The 11,087-nt window shown below is 49.0% G+C and overlaps 1 protein-coding gene across 1 annotated transcript in view; it reads left to right on the forward strand.

Moving 5' to 3' along the window:
- Positions 1–2,327: 2,327 nt before the first annotated feature.
- CLEC4F (C-type lectin domain family 4 member F) overlaps positions 2,328–11,087 on the forward strand; it is a 22,156-nt gene continuing 13,396 nt past the window's right edge. The window contains exons 1-3 of the mRNA XM_040623704.1: positions 2,328–2,983; positions 3,708–3,824; positions 5,850–6,968. Of these exons, the coding sequence (XP_040479638.1) occupies positions 2,773–2,983; positions 3,708–3,824; positions 5,850–6,968 (1,447 nt within the window). The 5' untranslated portion in view covers positions 2,328–2,772. The remainder of the gene's footprint in view (positions 2,984–3,707; positions 3,825–5,849; positions 6,969–11,087) is intronic.

Genomic DNA, 11,087 nt, shown 5'->3' on the forward strand with positions numbered 1-11,087 from the left:
TCTGCACCTCTAGGAGTGTGGCCCTGTGCCCTTCAGTAGGTCAGGAAAAACCAAGGTATTAGAGGTCCCAGCGGATGAATGGTTCTGATATTAATGTATAAAATGTCCATTTGATTTATTCTGGCCAGAGGACAGAGAAACCTCTCAGCAAGGATGGAGCAACCTCCTGGTGTTTCCTGCTGGCACACAGTCTCCTTACAGGAGAAATAAGAGCTGGGAACCTGGAGTGGCCGGGGAGTGGGGACAGCGAAGAGCGGGCAGGACTGGGGATGCTGCCGGTCACGGCTGAGGCTGCCACATCTGCAGGACTATGCCCTGCCTTGGCCCAGACTCTACCCTTCCAGTTCTGCTTTTGAGGTTCCCTCAGCTTCCCAGGCCCCAGGAAGAATCAGCCCTGAGTGGGCCTGGGGCCCTTCCTGAGTGTGGGGAAATAGAAACCAAAGCCACTCTTGCTTTTCTTCTGCCACCCTAGGGCCTCTTCTGGGCCTCTGGGGAGGTACCTCAAGCAACTCTCCTTGCACACAGAGGTGAAGGGGTTTGCTAGACACTCCTGGGGTCTCAGGCAGAAATGTTGACTGCTCCAGAAATGGGTGCCTTCAAATTCCTCCTGTGTCCTTTCCTCTCAGGTCAGAGTGCAATGGGCAGGAGGTAACAGGCCAACGGATGCTGGCTCTACCCTCTGCACGCGTGCGCACACACACGCACACACACGCACGCACACACACACTGCCATGGCTTCATGAACTGGAAATAGGCAGCCACCCCCTTCCTCACCCTGCATATCCGCTGTGCCCTCAGCTAGCTGCTGGCTGAGGTGACAGTGGCCTCCACGACACAAGCCCCTCTTGGGCAGAAGCTGCTCTCCGACCCCCCTCGGGACAAGGCACTTGCAGGACAGCCTCTCCACCATTTCAGTTGGGCTACAGGCTTCTTAGGGCTTGGAGGGCCTGTGTGGGAGGCTGACTCCAGGATCTGGGAAAAGCCGTGGGAACAGGGTGTCGAAAAGGAGAGTGAAAATAGGAAGAAACCACACAAGAAGGATGGCACAAGCCATTTGCAAGGTAGTAACTGACATCTTATCAGCGGGTCGCTGGTGAGGAAGCGGACAAATATGTAGTTAGATTTTTATGAGTTAAAGAAAATGTGATCCGTTTTGATAAGATCATAACCATCTGAAGTGCTGGGGAACCAAGGAATGAGAATCTGCCATTAACCTTTGAACTGACTTAGGGAGTATTGTTCTGCTCATCTGTTTACCCCCTTGAGGGCTGGGGACTTTGGGCTGGCGTGGCTCCACCAGGACGCCTCACTTCCCTGTCTTCTAAGTCCAGGCCCACAAGCAGCAGGAACCCCCTGAAGCAGGGAAATTACAGGGGCTCAATGCAAAGCAGCCATCGGCGTACCATCCGTTTCTTTTTAGTTTCAAACCCGATCAACTCAAGGGAGCACCGTTGCAATGAGCCAGAGGTGCGAAATTGGAGCAAGTTGGCTCCTGTCTGCTGTTTCTGACACCAGCCAATTCTCTGCATCAACTCGGTATTCTGCACTTCAAGTCCATTCTCGCAGTGACTTTTGGAGTTAGCCCAGAACCCGCAGGTGAAGGGCTGCAATCCCACAAGGTTGCCCCCACTTCGGATGCCACCTGCAAGTGGGGTCTCCAGGCAGCCCACACTTCTGCACAGCCAACTGCAAGTTGGGGGGGCTCCCATGACGGCCCTCAGCTTTGAAAATTCACTAGAATGGCCCATAGAACCCAGGAAAACACTATGCTTACTATTACAGTTTACGATAAAGGATACAGATGAACAGCCAAATGAACAGCCAGAGGAAGAGGTACGTAGACCGAGGTCTGGAAGAGTCCAGAGCAGAGGAGCCCCTGTTCCTGGGCAGCTGGGATGTGACACTCTCCAGGCAAGTGGATATATTCACCAACCAGGAAACTCCTTGAAAACTCCTCAAATCTTTTGTAATCCCATCTCCAGGCCCCCTCTCCTACCTGGAAGTCCGGGGTGGGGGTGGGGGTGGGGGTGGAGTTGGACAGGTGGGAGTTTGTTTTTTCTGGGATCGACTCCCATCCTGAAACTATCTAGGGGGCTACCCTGAGTCACCTCATTAGCATAAACTCAGGTATGCTGAAAAGGGGCTCTTTGCGAGTAATAAAAGATAGTCCCATCACTTAGGAAATTCCAAGGAACTGGCACAAAGATCAAATACACTTTTTATTCTGCCACAGACCCTTCCCTCCCCTGTCAGTTGTGAGGTCCTAAGTGGGCAAGAGTCACCTCAGCCCTTCCTTTGACTTGTAGATACCTGCTACGCTGACCCAGCTCCCTCCCTTACCTGACCTCCTGTTACTTGAGAGGGTCTGGGGCTAGGATTCAGAGTCAGCCACAGGTCACAAGGATGTTTTTCTGCAAAGCTGAGAAGGACCCCGCACCCCCTCCTGAGTGGCCATGAAAACGTATTTGTGACTTGGGTGCAGAGGCTAGCTTTGGGGACTCTGCTGAAGAGTGGAGGTTGGGGTGAGGGGCTTGAGGGGAGGGCCAGCGCTGATGCTGGCAAGGAGAGGGAGAGGCCAGGGCAGACTGGCGCCTGTGAGTCTGGAAGGACAGGACCCTGCTGGGACTTCTGCAGAATCAGCAGGGGAGGGAGTTCCTACTCAGGGGCACATAAGTCCGGAGTATCTCGGCTTTACTTCCCTCTGCTACTGGCACGCTGCACAGCCAGTGAGGGGTCAGTGGCAGGGAGCAGCGGTGGAGGGTAAAGGAAGAGATGAATGGTGACAGGGTCCACTTCTGCACGGACAACCAGATGGTCTTCCTGCGCCCCCGAGGTGAGAAAACCGAGGCGTCAGTCCATCCTCCTGAGCGACTGGCTTGCTTGTCCCCCAGCCTTGCCATTTTTGTCAGCCCCTCCCTGGCAGGCCAGAGCTCGCTCCTCCCTGTCTCAGCCTTCAGAATAAATAGGCAAGGGCTGAAGGTGAGTGAGGTGAGGACGGAGAGCCTGGTGCACACCCCAGTCTCTGCATGAAACCTCCCCAGACCCTTTCCCTTGGAGATGGCAACCTGGTGAACTTTGAATTCAGAGGCACCTGGTTTTGAATCCCATCTCTGCACATTGGGTTGGCCCCACAAGGCCTCAGGGGCACCAGGCTGGTGTTTCTCCACCTTAGAATGGATTTCCCTGTATACTGTTTTTCCCTACACACCCCCAGACTCAATAGGCATAGCTCTTTGTAGGACACCCATGCAGGGCTTTTTGGCCCCAGCAGAGGCAGACTCCAGCACTGACCTGTGTCAGTTTGTGGGAGAGGCAACAGTCCCAAAGGGCTGTGAGTCCTGCTGTGGTCAGGGTTCATGAGCAAGCCTGGCCCTCGGACTCAGAGGTCAGGTTCCTGCTCTGTCCCTTCCCGTCTCCCTCCTTTCTTCTTCCGTGCAAACTACTTGTTTGTTGCCCTCCTCTGTGCTGGGGTCTGTGTCCTGTGCACCTCCTCCAGGTTCTCTGGTCTTCTCTTTGCCTTTGTGTTCCTACCACACTCCCAATTAGCTCTGGTGAACGCTTCCAAGTGCTTTATTTCCCATCTCCATGATAAGCATGGCCTAGTGTTTTCATCCCCGTCAGACAGTCCAGGAGACTGAGTCCGAGGACTGACCCTGTCCAGCCCGCACAGCATGCTGTCCTCCTGTACACTGGCTTCTCCCTTGCAGGGCTGGACTCTGTGCCAGGGGCTCCTGCAGCCCCCAGGAGGCCAAGGCTTGTTCAGACCACCGTGGCAGTCATGGCTGTGACTCTTGTCTCCTCTCTGGTGGCTCTCTTTGTTGTGGGTAAGCTCCTAGGTGAACCTGAACCTGACTCTCTCTGTCTTCCTGCATAAAGGTCCCACAGGGACGAGTTGCCCACCCTCTGCTCCCAGAAGAGTCAATCTACCTCTGGCCCCAGGCCTGAACCAGATCTTACCTGAGACTCAACCAAGCCCCCCATCCAAGGGGAGTCTCCCAAGAGCTGAGGCCCATGGAGGAAAGTCCGAGGGGTGCCATCTCCATCCTTCTGGAACCCTGACCGAGGGTGGGGCAGCCTGTTCTCCCAGCCTTAGTGCAGAGAGAGTGTGCTGACCCAGGAATGGGTGTCTCAGTTCTACAGAAGCCAAGACCTCCATTGGAGCCATATGCCTCCTTCCAAGAGTTTTCGGCCACGATTCCCAGAGACGACAACACAACCGGACAGTTACCTGTGGAACCCCACAGTGAGTAGCCACCGGGCGGTAGGAGTGGAGTGGGGGAGCTGGGGCATTCAGATGCCCAGACCCTAGGAGGAGCCTCTCCTCTGATGCCTCCTATGCCCCTGAATGGGTTCCAATTTTCTCACAAGAAGACACAATCTTTTTAAAAAACAGCTTCATTGAGGTGTAACTGACACATAATAAGGTACGATATTTAAAGCGCACGCACACTCTGATGAGTTTTGACTTATGTGTGTGCCCGTGAAACCACCACCACAATGACGGTAACGAGCATATTCATCATCCTCCCCCCGAAGTTTACTTGTGCCCTTTGTCATCCTTCCCTCTTCCCTCCTCTCTTCGTCCCCAGGCAACCACCTATCTACCTGCAGTAATATAGATTAGTTGGCTTTTTCCAGAGTTTTATGTAAAAAGGACCCTATAGTGTGTATTCTTTTTGCTCCTTTATCAGCAGGTAATTTGCAAATATTTTCTGTCAGTTAATGGTTTGTCTTTTCATTCTTCTAACAAGAGTTTAATCTTAATAAAATCTAAGTTGTCATTTTTTTCTTTTATGGATTGTACTATTGGTTTCATACTGGAAACCTATCCCAAGGTCACAAAGACATTTACCTATGTTTCCTCCTGGAAATTTTGCATTTTTTGGTTTTACATTGAGGTCTATGATTAATTTTGAGTTAAGCTTTATGTAATGGTGTGAAGTATGAGGTTAATTTTTATTTCACATATGGATATACAATTGTTACAGCACCATTTGTTGAAAAGGTTATCATGAATTACTTTTGTGTCTCGGTTGGAAATCAATCGTCCATATATATGTGGGTCTATTTCTGGATTCTCTGTTCTGTTCCATTGATGTATTTGTCTGTCCTTACAAGGCAGAATATTTGACTGGACTTCTCATACCTTCAAAAGCCCCCTGGCCCCACCACTGAGGCCTTACCTCAGCATAGTGGCTCAGACCTCATACATTTACCTAGGTAGGGCATGAGGAATAGGGCAGGAATCTTCCAGAAAGGGTCCCTGTCTACTTGGGTTCTTCTCCCTGTTCCTGAGAGAAGGCTGGCATCAAGAGTCTCAGACCATGAATGTCTGAGACAAGGTCTTAGCTTGTGGGGTGAGCAAAGGGTGCTATAGGACCAGAGGCAGCTGCAGGTGGGTTTGGTGGGAACGGTCATGCAGGTGAAAGGGGCTATGAGTTCCCTGAACTAAGTGGACGATGTCAGTGGAGTTAAACTTCATCAGCTTTCCATAATATAATCAGTTACCTTCAAGTTCAATTACAATGGCAAAATAATCCAGGCCTGACCAGCATGGCTCTTAGTGGTAGCTGGTTTATAGCAGGCAAGTATTTCAATCCTTCTGTCCCTCAGTTCATGGGGGACAGCTAAGTACACCTTTATTTTATTTTTTGGCCCACAGTCTCAGGTGGCCCAACCCCCCGGGGTCTGCGTGGCCGCAGTGAGGAGGAGGCTGCTTGAGGAGCACTCAGGGTTGTGCCTTAAACATTTCCCTTAGAAAATGTAAGAACGCGATGGTTGTCCCATATAATGAATGCTTCCCTATGTAATGGGCCTCTGTGGCTACCTTCTCGATTTCCTCCCTCCAGGTCCCCACCATTTTGGTGGGGTGGCAGCGTTGCAAGAGACTATCCAGATGTTTAAAAGCCATGTGGAGAATTCCAGCACCTGGAGCACGGAGATCCAAATGTTGACTTGCAGAGTGGACAATGTCAGTTCTCAGATCCAGGTGCTCAGTGGTCATCTGGAAAATGCCAGTGCTGACATCCAGATGGTAAAAGACGTTCTAAAGGAGGCCAATACCTTGAGTTTCCAGACTCAGATGTTGAAGAGCTCCATGGAGGGGGCTGGTGCGGATATCCAAAAGCTAAAAGGAGATCTGGAAAAGGCAAATGCTTTAAATTCCCAGACCCACAGTTTCTTAAAAAGCAGTTTAGAAAATGCCAGCATCGGTCTCCACATGCTGAGTGGAGGCTTAGGAAATGCCAACGCTGAAATTGCGATATTGAAGGCAGGGCTGAAAATGGCAAATGCCCAGGCCCGGTGGGCAAACAGTAGTCTAAAGAACGCTAACGCTCAGATCCAGGTTTTGAGAGGCCAACTGGTTGGTGTCAATGATTTAAAGACCCAGAATCAGGTTTTAAGAAGCAGTTTGGAAGGAGCCAATGCTGAGATCCAGAGGGTCAAGGGAAGCCTGCAAAATGCCAATGCTTTAAACTCCCAGACCCAGACTTTTCTAAGAGGCAGTTTAGACAACACCAGCTCTGAGATCCAGTTATTAAGAGGTCATTTCAAAAGGGCTGGTGATGAGATTCACTTGTTAAAAACAGATTTGGAAACTCTCACTGCCCAGGCCCAAGTAACAAGCAACCGTCTAGAGCAGACAGACGCTCAGATCCAGTTATTAAAAACGGAGCTTGAAAATGCCAGTGCCTTAGATTCCAAGATTCGGGTATTAAGTGGTTATTTGAAAAACGCCAGCAGAGCGATACAGACCCTAAAACAAGGAATGAAGGCTGCTGCAGCCTTAGGTTCCAAGCTCCAGATGCTAGAGAGCAATCAGCAGACGGCCAGTGCTGAGATTCGGCGGTTAAAAGCAGATTTAGAGAACACCAAAACACTAACTACAAAAATCCAGGAGGAGCAGAGTCGCCTGGAGACAGTCCGTGTGGCCCTTGGTTCCCAGGAGCAGCTACAGAGGACCCAAAGTAAGTGGGATGGGAGAGCTTGGCCGGGGAGGTACAGTCTCTTGGTTGGGTAGAGTCTTCTGTCCCTTCAGCCTTTTGCTTACTTCAAAACATTTTTTAAAGATTTTATTTATTTATTTGTCAGAGAGAGACAGAGCACAAGCAGGGGGAGCAGCAGGCAGAGGGGGAAGCAGACTCCCTACAGAGCAGGGAGCCCGATGTGGGGCCCGATCCCAGGCCCCAGGGATCATGACCTGAACCGAAGGCAGACGCTTAACCGACTGAGCCATCCAGGCGCCCCTGCCTTTTGCTTACTTCAACATGCATCCCCCTGGGAAGGAGCGTGGGAGCTGGAGAAGGGCTGAAGCCACCCAAATAGGCTCGATGTGCCTAGGCAGTGGTGGAGGTGGCATAAGGCAGCTGTCCCTGCTCTCAAGTGGGTTGTCATCTGGCCAGAGTGACAAAACAACACTTGAGAAATGAATGATGTGTGGAAGGCATGCTGAGGTGTAAGAGGTGTTATGTGAGAGACAGGTCTAGGAACTGGGGTGGAGAGGAGCAAAAAGAAGGGAGAGAAGGGACCTTCCAAGGTCAATGTCCTCTGGTATAGAAAAGGGATCTTCTGAGTGGAAGAGAAACCTTTTGGAGGAGAAAGGATCAAAAGATCCTTTGTGGAGAAGATGGCCCTTGAACTGAGTCCTGAAGGACTAGTAGGTATTTGCCAAACAAGTAGGGTAAGAGTATGGCAGGTTCACAGGCATGAAGATGTGAAACCATGAGGTTCAGGAAACCTCAGGCTGTTCTATCTGACTGGACTATAGCCAAGAGGGCAGGTGATGAGTTGTAGGCTGAGAGGATAGCAGGCGGGGGCCAGAACAGTGGCTTTTGAACTGTTTTGAATGTAAGCCTGAAATTCATTTTATATTGTGACCCAGTATAATTATGTGTCACACACACACACACACACACACACACACACACACACACACACATGTTTCAAAAGCAAAAGTTTCACCACATGGATGCACTCTGATATTTTATAATCTCTTCTTAAAAAATAACACCTTGATACGTCCCACAAATGGGTTGATGATTACACTTTGAAAGTCACTATGCTAGGAAGCTAGGCAGACCTGGAGAGACACCAGATGGATGCGGAAGGTGTCTGAATTTGGGTTTTATCCTTCAGGAGATGAGGGTCTATTGGAGGGCTTCAAGAAGGCTGACCAGATGGGTCTCCATACTGAGAGCAAATAGAAGAATGGAGAAGAGCAGCGAGATTGAGACATGCTAAGCCTGAGATGCTTTGGGGGTATTCAAGTGGCTGTCGTCTGCAGGCCATCTGGAGTGTAGGGGACAGGCCCTGGCTACAGACACAGCTGTGGGAGCCCTCTGTACATTGGTTCTGGTTGTGGCAGTGGGAGTGGGGGGCGGGGCTTGCATGAGATAAAATGCTTTAGTGGGAAGAAAGCTGAGGGCAGAAAAAAGAAGTCAACCTTCAGGAGGCAAGAATGAAAAGAGGTGTTTTTGAAGAAGACTACTAGAGAAGGCAGTCTTAGAGGCAGAAGGAGAACCAGGAGATGGGCAGTTGGGGAAGTCAAGGAAGAGGGAATTTCAAGAAGGAAGTGGCTAGTTCTGGTGACTGCCTGAGAGGTCACATAAAATAACCAATAAGCACCCACTGACTCTGGGCAATCAATAAGTCATTGGGAATGAAGCTCCAGTGGAGAGTTAGTGTGTGGCCTGGAGGCCAGACCACCCTCAGCAGGGCGTGGGTGACAGATCAGGTGCATGAGCCCTTCAAGGACCTTGGCTGAGGAATGAAGGAGAGCGATGAGGCTGAGGTGGGGGGATGGCATGGCAGAGGAGGGATTAAAAACACGTATCATCGATGTTTACATTGTAAAACCTCCATATGGATTATAGACAATGCAGATATTGAAAAAGAAAATGATGAGAAAATAACCACTTGTATTTCCATGAACATTTCTACATTTTTAAAAAGATTTATTTATTTATTTGAGAGAGGGAGGGAAAGAGAGCACAAGCAGGGGGAGGGGCAGAGGGGCAGGGAGAGAGAATCCCAATCAGACTGCACTGAGCACAGAGCCTGATGTGGGGCCCCATCTCGCGACGCTGAGATTGTGACCTAAACCGAAACCAAGAGTAGGACACTTAACTGACTGAGCCACCCAGGTGCCCCTCTACATTTTCTTTTTTTTTCCATTTGGTTTGCTTTCTATTTATTATCTTTTTCCTTTCTTTTTTTTATAAGAATTTTTTTATTATGTTATGTTAGTCACCATACAGTATATCCTTAGTTTTTGATGTACCTTTTACATTTTCTGTATGAGCTCACGGCTAGCATTTTGGTGAACTTCCTTGAGAGAGTTTTTTTAGATTAAGAGGATAGGCTTGATCTGAGAGTGGGAGAAGGGAACCAGCGAAGAGGGAGGTGGGAGGAGAAGGAGAGAGAGACAGAGAGACAAATGGAATGAGCCTCTGAGGGATTGACCTTGAAGGGTTGGGACAGTAAGTACTTGAACCTCTGAGGCTGGGAGGGGGAGGTGTGGCAGTGGGTGTCCACTCAGGTTTGCAGATGTGGGAACAGGAAACTGAGGGAGCTGATCTTTAGTGGTGTCTCTTCCTAGGTAAAGTAGGAGGTCACTTGCTAAGGGTGAGAGAGGGGCGGTTTGAGCAGCTGCTGAAGAAACTCCCGGTCTTGGGTACCTGGGTGGCTCAGTCGGTTAAGCGTCTGCCTTTGTCTCAGGTTATGGTCTCAGGGTCCCGCATTGGGCTCCCAGCTCAGTGGGGAGTCTTCTTTTTTTTTTCTTTAAATTTTTTATTATGTTATGTTAGTCACCACACAGTGCATCATTAGTTTTTGATGTAAAGTTCCATGATTCATTGTTTGTGCACCATGCAATACATGCCCTCCTTAATACCCATCATCGGCCTATCCCAATCTCCCACCCCCCTCCCCTATGAAGCCCTCACTTTGTTTCCCAGAGTCCATAGTCTCTCATGGTTCATCCCCCCTTCTGTTTACCCCCCTTCATTCTTCCCTTCCTTCTCCTACCGATCTTCCTATTTCTTATATTCCATAAATGAGTGAAACCATATGATAATTGTCTTTCTCTGCTTGACTTATGTCACTTGGCATAATCTCCTCCAGTCCCGTCCCTGTTGCTGCAAATGTTGGGTAATAGTTCTTTCTGATGGCTGAGTAATATTCCATTGTGTATATGGACCACATCTTTATCCATTCATCTGTTGAAGGGCATCTTGGCTCCTTCCACAATTTAGCTATTGTGGACAATGCTGCTATGAACATTGGGGTGCATATGGCCCTTATCTTCACTATGTCCATATCTTTGGGGTAAATACCCAGTAGTGCAATTTCTAGGTCATAGGGTAGCTCTATTTTTAACTTTTTGAGGGACCTCCACACTGTTTTCCAAAGTGGCTGTACCAACTTGCATTCCCACCAACAGTGTAAGAGGGATCCCCTTTCTCCTCATCCTCTCCAACATTTGTTGTTTCTTGCCTTGTCAATTTTTGCCATTCTTACTGGCATAAGGTGGTATCTCAATGTGGTTTTGATTTGAATTTCTCTGATGGCTAATGATTTTGAACATCTTTCCATGTGTCTGTTAGCCATTTGTATGTCTTCATTGAAAAAGTGTCTGTCATATCTTCTGCCCGTTTTTTGATTTGGTTATTTGTTTCTCGTGTATTGAGTTTGAGAAGCTCTTTGTAGATCTTGGATACCAGCCTTTTAGCTATAGTTTCATTTACAAATATCTTCTCCCATTCTGTGGGTTTCCTCTTTGTTTTGATGACTGTTTCCTTTGCTGTGCAGCAACTTTTTATCCTGATGATGTCCCAAAAGTTCATTTTTTCTTTTGTTTCCCTTGCCTTTGGAGACGTGTCATGAAATAAGTTGCTGTGGCTGATGTCGAAGAGGTTACAGCCTATGTTCTCCTCTATGATTTTGATGGATTCCTGTCTCACATCGAGGTCTTTCATCCATTTGGAGTTTATCTTTATGTATGGTGTGAGAGAGTGGTCAAGTTTCATTCTTTTGCATGTAGCTGTCCAATTTTCCCAGCACCATTTATTGAAGAGACTGTCTTTCTT

The sequence above is a fragment of the Ursus maritimus genome, unplaced genomic scaffold (genome assembly GCF_017311325.1).
Source record: "Ursus maritimus isolate PB19 unplaced genomic scaffold, ASM1731132v1 scaffold_6, whole genome shotgun sequence".
Taxonomy (NCBI): Eukaryota; Metazoa; Chordata; class Mammalia; order Carnivora; family Ursidae; genus Ursus; species Ursus maritimus.